Source organism: Gossypium hirsutum, chromosome D09, assembly GCF_007990345.1.
Source record: "Gossypium hirsutum isolate 1008001.06 chromosome D09, Gossypium_hirsutum_v2.1, whole genome shotgun sequence".
In the NCBI taxonomy this organism is placed as follows: Eukaryota; Viridiplantae; Streptophyta; class Magnoliopsida; order Malvales; family Malvaceae; genus Gossypium; species Gossypium hirsutum.
In genome coordinates this window covers 45353994-45367100 of record NC_053445.1, presented here as the reverse complement: position 1 = coordinate 45367100, position 13107 = coordinate 45353994, and the positions used below count along the sequence as shown (strand labels likewise).

Genomic DNA, 13107 nt, shown 5'->3' with positions numbered 1-13107 from the left:
CATGCTCATATTATTTTTAAAAAAATTTAAAATATATTTATATTATTTTAAGCTAATATTTAATAATTTTATTATTTATTATTTATTAAATTTTTACATATAATTATTTTAACATTTTTAATATTTACATTGTAGTAGTATTATATATTACTATACATTTAATTTTTATATGTTATAAATTACATAATATAAAATATTACAAACTAAAAAATGGGTCCGATCAAGCTTAGGCCTTGAATGTTTAAGCTCGAACTCGGCTCATATTCTAAACAAGTTTAATTTTTTTACCCTAATTTATTTTTCAAGTCTAATATTTTTGCTCAAACTCTTTAAAATTTTAGACGAACATTCGAACTTAGACAAATAGCCCAACTCATGAACAAATCTAGTTTTAATCTAATTGTGTGTGTATTTTTCTATTTTTCGATATATATATATATTTTACTTAAAAAAATATAAAATAACAAAAATATCTTCAAAATAATATATTTTAAGATATTTTCGTTATTACTCAACAAAATTAATACTCCTCGCACCAACTTAACACTATGTTTGGTTCAATGTATTGCGCTAATACGGGCCTATTACATTACAGAGGTATTCCTTATTTTCTCTGCTTCAACGCTAATTTCTAATGCCTTCCAAAAGTAAGCATTAGCTAATCAGAGTCTATTTTACCCTCCTCAGCCGTCTTCTCATTTCTTTCTCACGTCTGAAGCATCTTCTTCTTTTTTTCATTTTTCTTTCCATTTCCTTCCAACCTTCTCCCTCCTTTTCATGCTTCTATCCTGACCAACCCTTTAACAAACCCTAACAACCCTCAACAAGGCCTTCAATTACAAATCGTATGAGGTAACAGAGTAACAGAGAGTAGCAGCAATGGTTCCCAAGTACGCTTCTCCCTTCTTCTATTCCTTTGATTTCAATTAAATTTCTTTATATATACCATGAATTTAATGATCTGTTCTTGAAATATTGTTTCTTTATTTTTTTTTTGTTTTCTTCAAATGCAGTGAGTAGGGAAGTCTTTTGACATTGTCTGCCAATTATCTCCAAATGCAGTGACTTCAAATGCAATGAATCCCAATTCAATCAAGGTAAACATTGTCTGCCCTAACATTCTTTCAACATGTTTTCCCTTTTATGTTTTTTTATGACGAAAGATTCAACATTTGTAGAAATTGAATCTCTTCTCCCTAACCTTGTCTGCCCTAACCTTCGAATCTGTATTTGCTGATATGAGGTTTAATATTTGTATTTGTAAATCTCTTCTCCCTTCTAATTACATTTTCTTATGAAAAAAAAAACCACCTTTAAAAAGGAGTAGAATAAAGGGATAAAAGAAGAGAGAACATCTTCTGACTAAATGCTGGGCAACGAGTGCGGTAGAGGTCTACACAGTTCCACCTAAAATGGGAGTGGTTTATTAAGACCTAATGCTGTGCTATATTTCAATCTATGCGCTTACACAACACACATGCATACATACAGCTACTGTATTGTATTCAAATGAAAAACTAGACTACTTGGATCATCAATTTATATAATGAATGCCTCAACTTGTATGTATTTAGCAAAGAAAGATGAGAACCAGGAACTGAGGGTATCCCTTTATAAATTTGTCAAATTACATCCACCTTGGGGGAATTTATCAATTATTTTCTGCAAGTCCAAGGATAATCCAAAAATATGCTAATGCCAATCTGTAGGTTTCAAATTGATGATATGAGGTTTAATATTTGTATTTGTAAATCTCTTCTCCCTTCTAATTACATTTTCTTATGAAAAAAAACCACCTTGATGCTCATTCGTTGATGTTACTTAAAAAAAAGAGTTGTTGCAGGGGAGACCAAAGTCCATTTTCTTATTACATTTGTACATATGCTAATGTTCATTTTCTACATCCTTGTCTCGTTGAAGCAGTCCCCTAGTACTGGGGTTTGATTGAAAATTAGCATATGTGGAAATCAAGTATCAAGTATCAAGTATCAAGTTTCGAATTTCAAGTCGAATTTAAACTCAAACTTATCAATATTGGAGCTCGGCTCAACTCAATTACACCCCTAATTTCTACTGCAGTAGTTAGTCCACTATAGATATGATATTTTAATCTAAATTATCTTTTTTATATTAGTCCACAAGCAAGTCCTGTCCCTCTCTTGAGCATTGTTTCTTGAATTTATCATTCATTTTGAATTTCCTATATAAATATCCACTACAAGGTAACTTTTAGAATGCCATATTTGTCTACCTCTTGTACTCTCTTGCACTTGAGTGTGGTTAGATACATATATACCCTAAACCCAATTAAACTAGCTTTCCTTTATAAGCTAATTTTTTATGAAATGATCTTTTTCAAAGTTCAACTTCGTTGAGCAAGCTAAGATGGCAAATAATTGGATTTATCCAACCTTTTTGATGCAGGTGAATGTAGGAGAATGTCATTACCAGCAATGTTAGTAGGGGAAACAGTGGGTGAAATGCTTCAAGCAAATCAATTTGCAAGACAGATCCTAGCTGTTGTTGATAACAAAACCAAGAATACTTCTGCGGATCCTAAAACTCCATTGACTGAACACAGGAAGCAAAGATGTCAATTTTTAAAGGTAATTGCATGAACCAATTGAGTTAAAACTCAAATTTTTCCGTTGTTTTTTTTCTAGTGTTGCCATGATATGTTCCCTGTTCTGCTAAAATATACTGTTCTTGGTGCTTCTAGTCTCTGATGGAAAAGGATGATTCGAAATGCGGGCAGAATGCGGTGGTGGAGAGGAAAACCGTATTAGTCCTGAAAAGTGAGACCATAGTTCATGCAATTGTTAGGAATGTTAAAACATTTGACTACCAATTAAGCAATGGTGATATGAAGCCAATAAAAAAAGGTTTGAATGGTTTGAAAACAACTCGGAAGCAGCGATCCAAAGGAAGTAAGTGAAAAACGAGACTGTAGAGACTTGAGAGACAAAAGTGTTTGTATATGAGGTAAAATTGGATTAGATGGAGTGTGTTATATATATGTATATGGGACTGAGTGAATTTTGATAGGTATTAGCACTCGGGTCTCTAAAAGCCAGCATGGTTAGTGTAACATCATCACCCAGTTTTATAGGGACAAGATTTTGGATATTATCTCAAACGTTTTAAGGCCTATTAACATATGGCGTAAATTTTAAGCACAATCCCTATATTATTGTATAACCATAGATACAGCCCTCAATCTTTACCATTTTGGTTAATTTAGTCTGTAACATTTCCCTTTTATTTCTTCTTCAATTCTATTTAGATTCTACCAGAAAGCAATTTCACATTTTTTCTTTTTTTAATCTTACTGGTTAATATTTAACTATACCTCTATAGAACACTTGTCAATCTTTTGACTCTATTTGTGGAGTCTAAAAGTGTATCATTTAATTGTTTAAAGCACCATTTTCCAAATCTAATAAAATTCATCAAATTTATTTATTAAATTTTCATCATAATAAAATTGAAGAAAAAAATGTGAGATTCCTCCTCAGAATTGAAGAGAAAAAAGGACGAAAATTAAACCTATAATTTGCCTCAGATGAAACAAAGAGTTTGACGAATTCGTGGTGAAATCAAGTTTAGTAAGAGGGAATGGTTTAAATACCAAAAAATTTGATTATATTTAATAATAATTATGTTATATTATATTTTATACTATTATATATTATAATTTTAGTAAATTCATATAAGAATATTTAATATTAAGAATTTTATTAAATCATATATTTTAATTAAAATATATTTAATAATAATTATGTTAAATTATATTTTATAGTATCATATATTATGATTTGAGTAAATTCATATAAGAATATTGATTATTAAGAATTTTATTAAATTATATATTTTAATTAAAATATATTTAATAATAATTATGTTTAAATATGATTAAATTATTTATTATTGATAATAATAATCTTATTAAAATTTAAATAACAATAACAATAATCATTTACCAAAACAAATTTATGCTAAGGGTATTCTAGTCATTTTAGTTTTTTTCATTATGCTATTACACCTCTATTCCATTCAATGAAACACAAGATTATTATTAGGCCTCTATTCCATTACATTCAACCAAACAGTTGATTTGCTATTACACCTCTATTCTATTACACCTCTAATCCAATATAGATTTATATAAATTTGATATGCTAGTTTCGAGTTTTCACTGATCCGCGTGTAAAATTTAGAAACAAGTGTTCATAAAACTGTGGTTCAGTTGCCAAAATTTGGGGAAGAAATGGGTGGACTTTGTTTCCAACCAAACCAATCAGGGGAGGGTGGCAATGCAGTTAGATAAGTGTGTCGCATTTTTTGCCCCAAGAACTGGGTCACACTAGCAAAAGGACCAGCTGTTTCTTCTTCATATTCTCTAAAATCCACTTGTCAACTTCTCTTTATATATTCCATTTTCTTCTCCATATCAAAAGGATGCAGTCTGCTAAGCCTATGCAGTGACAACCTTTCAAATTTCTGGGTTCTTTTTTTCTGTTTGTATTGTGAATAGAAAGGGAAAGAGCACTCTTCAAATTCTTTGAGATCTGGGAATTACAATCTCAGGTGCTTCTGCTACTTTTTTTTCTTTTTTGTTTCATGGAAACTCAATTTAAAGATGCAATTTTTAGCTTCGTTTTGTATGAAAATTTTGTTGCTTGGTATTGCCAATTGTCTTTCTGAATCTGGGTTGTTGTTTCTTTTACAAATACATGGGAACCTTTTAAGCTTTGCTCTATTGTGCTTTGCTTAATTGAGGAGAAAATCTGGGAAATTTTTGAAACTTTTGTAACTAAAGTTGTTACTGTGCAGTTTTACTGGATTAGGAAAAAAAAAGACTTTATTTTGCTTAATCATTTTTGAACTGAAAATGCAAAAAGAAAAGAAAAAAAACAAGTGGACAAATTGTTTTGATATTTGCCAATAGAAATGCATATGATAGATCATGGGATTATTCTTTCTTTTTTTCTTTTTAAAACATTTCCCCCCTCCAATCAAGTTCTACTTCTTTTCTAAAACTCCCACTTGCCTTCCTAATTATCACTGTTAATATTTAATTTCCCCATGATTTTGGCACTCTGTCTTCACGATTTATCTATTATTACCATTTATTACCTATCTGCCTCTATGAATATTGGTTGGAGAATATACATTCCAAAATCCTTTCATTTAGAAAAGGCTCTTTTGTTTTGCCTGTTAAAGGGTTCACAGTGAGGAAAGATACGATGGGGAAGAAAGGAAAATGGTTGTCTTCTTTGAAGAAAGTGTTCAGCCCAGATTCCCAGGAAAAAAAAACCAGGTTTGAAGAAAATCCCATTCACCTAATTGTGCCTTTGCAGTAGTTTATAGTCCTCAATGAGTTTTTAGTATTCTTGATTGCTATGTTTTTCAGAAATCAAAACAGCAGTTGTTGGAGAAGCAGGTGCATTTGGGTTCCAATGATTCTGGTGCAGCCACTTTAGAAACTGTCAACTTGTCCCCTCCTCCGCCAGAAGAAGTTAAACCGATTGAAGCTGAAAGCAAGCAGACTTACCCTGTGGTAGTTGCCACTGCTGCTGCTTCACCTCAGGCTGCCGTAGAGGTTGTTCAACGTCAGCTTAATAGAGATGCTCTGTTCGCTGGAAAATCTGAGGAGGAAGTGGCAGCAATAAAGATCCAAACAGCTTTCCGAGTTTACCTGGCATGTGCTGCAATTCTAACTTTTTATTTTATCAACAAGAGTGTTTGCCTAATAATTTTTCTTAGAAATTCAATCTGATATGGTTATTATTTATCAATCAAGTCCAGCATATTCTTGGTTAAAGCTACTCAACCTGCAGGAAACATTGCAAAAACATCATTGTGAAACTTTTCCTTGATAACCGCTTGAGGTTCTCATCAAATTTTCTAGAAGAGAGATGTTTAAGTTTATAGTTTTGACTAGACTCATGGAACAAAATCTGCATAGAATGGGATTCTAAGCAGCTTAACGCCTACTTATGACAGTTGCAGATTTTTAGCTGCTAAGTATTTCCTTCTAATGGTTAGAAAAGACAAAAATGATAAAAAGGTCAGAGAAAGATAATTACTTTGTTTAACTCATATGACTTGTTGATTCCCATGATAATTTGTTGCTTTATGTTATGTGTTCTGGGGTCTAATTAAATGGTTTTAATGTGTGAAATTCTTTCTCGATCATAATTTATTTTTCAGCTATAACAGAAACTTTTGTAGTGTTTGCTGATTATGATTTATTCTTTTCAGGCTAGAAGGGCATTGCATGCTTTAAAAGGATTGGTCAGGCTGAAATCATTGATGGAAGGGCCTGTGGTCAAGAGGCAAGCAGCAAGTACTCTTCGGTGCATGCAAACGCTTTCTCGTCTGCAGTGTCAGGTTCGAATTAGGAGAACCAGGATGACTGAAGAAAATCAGGCTCTTCAGAGGCAACTCTTGCAGAAACATGCAAAAGAGATTGTGAACTTGCAGGTAAATCCCCTTTCACTGTGATACATTAGATCCTATAATTAGAGTTATCTTTATATTGCAGACATATAAGATAATTGATTGAGGTATTATATAACATTATAGAGCTGATCTTAGAGTGACTTCATTAAACCTCGTAGTTTCCCCCATAGCATTTTCCATTGGTGGAAAACAATTCTGTGGTGTTTTATTTTCCACAATGTCTCCATCATGCTGATCAGTGTGGATTTTTGAAATGTTTAAACAGATGGGGGAAGACTGGGATGACAGCCTGCAGTCAAAGGAACAAATCGAGGCAAGCTTACTTAGCAAGCACGAGGCGGCTATGAGAAGAGAAAGGGCCATGGCATATTCATTTACTCATCAGGTGACCTGCTGAAATTTTACATATGCTGTTGAATACTTTTAAGAGCATCAAATATTTAAGTATTTGTATGTTCAAGTGAGATTTAACAACATCATCAATGATATGAATGAATGAAGCATAAATAATTACTTGAAAAAATGTTCTCCATAGCTTGGTAATGAGGCAGGAAGTAGCATTATCTTGTAAACTTTTATTATTGGCTCATCCAAATGCTTATACATGAGCCTCCTTTTAAGGTGTTGAGTATAGTCCTTTGCAATTCAAGTACCTGAAATTTAAACAAAGTTGTCTGACACCTATACTTCTTTTCGCAGCAAACCTGGAAGAATGCTTCAAGATCTATGAATCCGTTATTCATGGATCCAAACAATCCCTCATGGGGATGGAGTTGGTTGGAACGATGGATGGCAGCACAACCACAGGAGGGTCGTGGTACAACAGAAAAGGAACAGAACGACCAGTCATCCATAAGGAGTGCACGCAGCAACTTTGGAGGAGAAATCAGCAAAGCTTATGCTCGCTACCAACTCAATTTGGATAAGCAATCCCCAAAGGCTGGCCAAAAGCCAAACCAAACATCAAGTCTCCTATCCGTTTCAACTCCTAAGACATCAGCTTCAATACCTGCCCGAAAGCTGAAGTCAGCAAGCCCTAGAAGCAGTGTGGTCGGTCCAGATGATGACGGAAGAAGCATGGTGAGCATTCAGTCAGAAAGGAACCGTAGGCATAGCATTGCAGGCTCCTCAGTGCATGACAATGAGGGCCTAGGAAGCTCTCCATTGCTTCCAAGTTACATGGTACCGACTGAATCCACAAGAGCTAAGACCCAGTTGCAAAGTCCGTTGGGACTAGAATCCAATGGAACACCTCGGAAGGGACCGATTGCGTCTGCCAAGAAACGCCTTTCTTATCCACCTTCACCAGCTAGGCGAAGGCAGCACTTACTAATACAGAAGTTGGTGTCATGAATGGAAAGGGCAGTTAGTCATAAAAAATATAATATTAAAGAATGCAAGCATCTGTACGTGGGTATGGAGAAGTCCAAAAGGAGCAAAAGGGGGGGGGGTGAGGGGAAGGAAGCAAGGAGGAACTATAGTCATTTGATTTCTAAAGTTTTTAATTCATTAATGCCTGAGTGGTTTTTGTTGGGGTATAAGTGTTTGCTGGGATGCGCTGTTATCTAACAGATCCTTTTCAATTCATACATCTTTGGGTTTTTTTTTTGATAGATTGATATTTGTGATTGAGAGCAAATGATGTCCAAATTCAGTTCTTTGATGTTTGTGATTTTTAGTTTTAGATTTAACTGCTATTGAAGTATTTTCTATTTAATTAACTTATTTTTCTGGCATTTTGCGGTCTAGCTGAGGGTAGTTTTAATCCGTATTTCAGGTTGGAGCTTGTTTATAGAGACTTCCAATGACTTCTCATTTTTGGCTTGTTTATTCATCAGAAACTAGGGTTGTCATCAAAGCGAAACTGAGCTTGATAAACTGCGAAATCCACAGCTTGATGTTTGCCTCAAACACGATCCGAGTATCATTTTCAAAGCTTAAGATATGTTTGGTTCTATGAAGCCGGTGACTTAATTCCTGAGCATCATTCCTTTTAAGCTCGAGATATAATGAAACTATTATGATTAAGTTTGTTTAATCAATCCCACGTTCAAACTCAAGTTAAGCTTGCTCATATATATTTTTAAAAAATACTATATTAAAATTTAGAAGAGCTATTTGAAATTAAGTATTAAAATATTTAAATTCAACTAGTTAACGCAGCTTAATAAGTAAATGAAGTAATTTGCAAACATAAGTATTTCCTTGAAACTGTTGTCTCGCCCTTTTTACACCATTTTGATATACAAACCAGGGAAGAAAGCCCTTGATAATCCCAACATTTTGAACATGGAATCATCACTCTTTCTTGTTGATTATGTTGAACTAACCACCAAGGCCAGCCCTATTGTTTCAGTCAAAATTTCTGTCAGTTCCCTTTCCAGGAGTGGACAGGTTCCCTGTACAAAAAGCAAGCACAACCACCCAACTCAGATGCACATGCAAAAATATCACATGATCAGGCCACTGGAACCACCACGGTTGTGCACGTGCAGGCACCCGTCTCCTCCAGCAATTATTCCGAAACATATCAGTACAAGAAGAAAATATTTGCCCCAAGCTGAATCATAGCATAACCATAACCAACCTTTCTGGCAATAAAATGCTGTCAACTATTTCAAGTATAGAAATGGGGAAATACCAAAAAGAATTGTTCATAGTTAATACTCATTGATTCTAGTGTTGTGTAAGGTAAATCGCTAAAATCAGTGCTTCCTTGCCTGTATAACTCATCTCTATTGTACGTTTTCTTTTAGCTTTACCTCTAAAGTGCTTGTAAGTTGTAACAGAAAATTTTCAAACATCTAAATGTTCTCCCGCGAGCTATGAGAAGCAATATGTGGTTTATTTACACAAAAATTGGGATAGCATAATCAAAATGTGTAAATCTATGGTGTATCATTTGTTGGTAGAATCAGTAGCTAATGATTGTTCTTCCATATCTCCTTCGGAGAGGATTTCACCTCCATTCGTTGCCTGCTCAAGAGGACCTTGAGGGCTTCCAAACAGAGTAGAGAATATCTGTCGATGACACTCGTCACAGAAAAAGAAAAAGGAAAAATGGCCTTCATTTGGGAGCTTATGCATGGTGGCTCCTGGTAGAACCCGGCTTATGTGATCTATCATTCCTTGTGGAACAGCTTGATCATCCATCCCCTGTACAGAAATTGATCAATGAAAAAGTAAAAACCGATAACAACTTATACTGTCGATGGTTGGCTCAACAGTATCAGTGACACTTCAGATAATATGTGGTTCAAACTTGAAAGGCATAACAAGTCACAAGCACAGTCAGTCTAATAAAAAATGCCTCACCAACTAAATTAGACACTTTGAGAGACACTTAAATGATTAATGCATCACTAGAATGAAGGCTGACCGGCAAAAAATTATGGATCATGATGCATGGCATACCACACTATACAGTTATACTCTCTCCAGTCCACAACAATAGAAGAATAGATCATGCTCCTCACACTCAATATTCATAGAGCTGTCAAAACTTACTGCTTTACAAGACTGGAAAGCAGGCTACATTGAGGTGATAAATATGAAAGGACAGGCAACTTACATGGTGATAGTTCTATGAAAGGAAACAAAAGGGAAAGAGTATGCAGACCTGCCATATATGTATTGGTCCCAGAAATCCTGCCAATTCACATTCTGCTAGACTGTACAGGGACTTGAGCCAAGGGAAAATTCCATTTCTGTAACACTTCCTCTGCACCTGAAGATCTGCCAAACTAAAACCCCAATTGGAAACCTGCAGGATAGCCTCCTCAATGAATGGTTTGGTATTCCCCTGACGGACTGACTCCTCCACATCTCTATGCCAGAAGTCTTCAAAGGTTGCTCCTTCAGTCAGAATCTCATCCTGCACAAATCAAGATTAGCTTATGCAAATCCTAAAAATATATCAAAGGCCAGTTTTCAACTATATGCATAAGTGTAAGGGTAGACCTTATCACATGGCACTTCCAAACTTGGAACAAACCCCACAAAGTTAAAAAGTTCACCCAAATAGGAGGCACTCCAATATGTTTGCAATTGAAAAGAGATTATTGAAGTAGTCATGAAAACCCGAGAAAGGAGGAAATGTGACAGTTTAAACACAAAAAGTTCTTTAAATTAACACAAAAGGATGAGAGTTGACTTACCCGCCTTCCAAGTGACACAGACATCAACTTTTCAACTCGACCATGCTTGCCTGATAGGAAACTCCGGCGGTAAAAAAATGACAGCAGTTTTGGCAATCTTCTAGCTAAGTAGTACATTAGCTTCCTTCTTGGTAATGACTCTCCCCAAATACTTCTCATTTCTTCCTTAGTCATGCTAGGCTCATACGGATTGATCATTGGAGCAACCACCGCTGCACCTGTAGATTTAACCAAAATGCAACATGATATAAGGTCCAGCATTGTTAACAATTTGCCTTCACAAAGAAAGTTCATTATGAAACAAATATCTATTCAGGCTTCTAAGTAACATTATGCATTATTATGTCAAGTACCAAACCAGTAAATGTACAAAAGCAACCAGTTCACACCTGCAATTCTGTGAGGAACATATCTAAGAGCAGCCCAAGCATGGATACTTCCACCTGAGTAGCCCAACACCCAGAACTTATCATCGACCCCAACAGCATCAGCTAGATGTAGCATATCAAATGCTGATGAATTTAAATTTCGACTAGGATGAGGATCACTCTCCCCAAAACCAGGAAGATCATAACTGACCAAACGAACTCCAAACTCTTCCAGCAGTGGTATCTTAACTCCAGGTATACCTGTTCAACAAAAAATATTATACAAAGTTCACCAATTTTGATTGAGAACATGCATATACAACTTCTAATAAACTTACCTGCAAGTCGGGATGAAAGAAAAGAATGTGGCGCCATAAGAGAAAATCTAGCTTTATCCGCTGGAACACCTATTTCACGATAAGCCAAGTGTCTACCGTCTGGAAGCTGGATTCGGCTGGCGCTAGGAGGATGAATAAGCACTTTCTTCACTGCTGGTGCCAATCCATCATGTCCACCATTCAAATTTAGAGCTGCAAAATTTTAAACAATGTAGTATTAACAAAAAAAATATTCTTCAAAATTATTCGAATTTGCAATCAAGTAACCGAATTTCATAAATACGGTCCTAAAATTGTGCGAATCTAACGTTCCAGATTTTCAGTAACCACTGGCCAACCGCAAATATTAAAGGATTTAGTACCTGAAAGTGCAAGGATGAAAACGAAGAAGATAACAGGCCAAGCATGAACTGGATCACGATCCTCAGGCAAGAACTCATTCAAGAACCTCAATCGACTGGAGACCCTAGCGACAGGTCCACCAAGCTTCTGTACTACAAACGAATCTTCCGTAACTACCGTTTGCTGCAAAATATCTCTACATCCTCTTCCAAGTTCAAGAACCATCTCGCCCCACGATTTCAAAAATTCCGTCACTTGTTCCTTCAAAGTCTCAGGCGGCTCCGTCTCATGATCAGTCTCAGAAACCGCCGCCGCCATCGCCGTCGATTTTTCCGGATTAAATGGCGGTAACGACGAGAAAGTGGCCGCTTCCCCGGTGTATAGTATCCCCGTGTCTTCCACTAAACTCGCCAGTTCCTCCCGCCACGTGTTTGCTCCTCTCACTTCCGCCATGATTTTGCTAAAAGAATTCGCTCACACTCTCTCAATCAATCATCAGTTTCTATGAAAGAGCCGCTTTGCTTTAACCAGAAGCCTCTCAATTAATCATGAAACCTTTTCATAAAAAAAGTTCAAAAACCAAATAAATAATGTCAAAATCAAATATAAAGACAGAACTGCAACTGAAGCTTTACAAGCGTGATAATGAAGCTTTTCATTTCTTTAATCAAACAAAAACATGAAACCAAAAATAAAAAAGAAAGAAAGAAACCTAACCGAACCGACCGCCATTAAAACGGAATCAAAATCTCCAAAAGAAAAAGAATAAAAATAAAATAAAATAAAATAAGTCCAAAAAGGTTTTCACTCTCTCACTCCTCCATATTTCACCTTCCGACACATCAGAAGCCGTTGTCCCTGATTACAATCTGACCCAATTCCTTCTTTTCTTTTAATGAATTAACTAAGGAATGATTTGAAGCAAGTTTGTAGTTATACTCTCTTTTAATTGCACACATAGGTGTTTAGTAATTACATTATACTTATGTTTGGTAGTAAATTTACATAATTTGTATTTTTTAGCACAATAAATAAAATTCTAAACTAGTAATAAAAACTAAAATCAAATTATCATATGTATTTTGTTAGTCTAAAAAAATAATTGCTAATACCATTAATAATAAAAACAATAAAAAAATAAGCATCATATAAAATTTTGTCTAATTGTTCTAATGTTTCATATTTATTAGGTTATTCTCTCTTTAATATTTAATATAAGCTCATTTTCATTTAATGTTAGTATGTGACACAGTTCATTTGATTCTAAATCTGTATCATTAAAATTATTAATTTCTCTTTCTATCATATACTCTTCAAAATATGGATCATCCCAAATCCACATATGAATGAAGCTATGAAATATGTAAGAAGTTAGTACGGTCCAACCTTATTTTTTATGTTATACTAAAGTGATGTTAATATAAAAAATATTTTATT

At 34.8% G+C, this 13107-nt stretch overlaps 2 protein-coding genes and 1 long non-coding RNA gene across 6 annotated transcripts; 2 read left to right on the top strand and 1 right to left on the bottom strand.

Moving 5' to 3' along the window:
* Window positions 1-591: 591 nt before the first annotated feature.
* On the top strand, window positions 592-3261 carry LOC107891110 (uncharacterized). The gene is made up of 4 exons (XR_001682123.2): window positions 592-890; window positions 1014-1097; window positions 2425-2606; window positions 2720-3261. It is a non-coding gene; the product is annotated as an uncharacterized lncRNA (long non-coding RNA).
* Window positions 3262-4202: 941 nt separating this feature from the next.
* On the top strand, window positions 4203-8201 carry LOC121220943 (protein IQ-DOMAIN 1). Of its 2 annotated transcripts, none has more exons than XM_041100908.1 (6): window positions 4203-4587; window positions 5224-5320; window positions 5414-5701; window positions 6265-6486; window positions 6731-6850; window positions 7165-8201. In XM_041100908.1, the coding sequence occupies exons 2-6, from the start codon at window positions 5264-5266 to the stop codon at window positions 7816-7818; spliced, it is 1341 nt and encodes a 446-aa protein (XP_040956842.1). In that variant the 5' UTR covers window positions 4203-4587; window positions 5224-5263; the 3' UTR covers window positions 7819-8201. The 2 variants fall into 2 exon arrangements, with proteins under 2 accessions (XP_040956842.1, XP_040956843.1); XM_041100909.1 differs by having other exon boundaries at window positions 4206-4587; window positions 5233-5320.
* A 902-nt stretch (window positions 8202-9103) lies between these two features.
* On the bottom strand, window positions 9104-12735 carry LOC107891111 (uncharacterized). 3 transcript variants are annotated; one of them, XM_016815762.2, is made up of 7 exons: window positions 12388-12735; window positions 11691-12225; window positions 11329-11520; window positions 11012-11251; window positions 10623-10840; window positions 10085-10339; window positions 9104-9621 (listed from the first exon to the last, which is right to left on the bottom strand). In XM_016815762.2, the coding sequence occupies exons 2-7, from the start codon at window positions 12121-12123 to the stop codon at window positions 9364-9366; spliced, it is 1596 nt and encodes a 531-aa protein (XP_016671251.1). In that variant the 5' UTR covers window positions 12124-12225; window positions 12388-12735; the 3' UTR covers window positions 9104-9363. The 3 variants fall into 3 exon arrangements, with proteins under 3 accessions (XP_016671251.1, XP_016671253.1, XP_016671252.1); XM_016815764.2 differs by having other exon boundaries at window positions 12502-12616; XM_016815763.2 differs by having other exon boundaries at window positions 12383-12578.
* Window positions 12736-13107: the final 372 nt, after the last annotated feature.

Bases quoted from the DNA above. Each gene is read 5' to 3' on its own strand.
- LOC107891111 (XM_016815762.2), bottom strand. From the start codon at position 12,123: ATGGCGGAAGTGAGAGGAGCAAACACGTGGCGGGAGGAACTGGCGAGT. The intron at 11,521-11,690 runs GTACTAAATCCT...AAAATTTTGCAG, and splicing joins TTTCATCCTTGCACTTTCAG to CTCTAAATTTGAATGGTGGA. The intron at 10,841-11,011 runs GTGTGAACTGGT...TTAAATCTACAG, and splicing joins TGTTCCTCACAGAATTGCAG to GTGCAGCGGTGGTTGCTCCA.
- LOC121220943 (XM_041100908.1), top strand. From the start codon at position 5,264: ATGGTTGTCTTCTTTGAAGAAAGTGTTCAGCCCAGATTCCCAGGAAAA. The intron at 5,321-5,413 runs GTTTGAAGAAAA...TATGTTTTTCAG, and splicing joins TCCCAGGAAAAAAAAACCAG to AAATCAAAACAGCAGTTGTT. The intron at 6,851-7,164 runs GTGACCTGCTGA...TTCTTTTCGCAG, and splicing joins CATATTCATTTACTCATCAG to CAAACCTGGAAGAATGCTTC.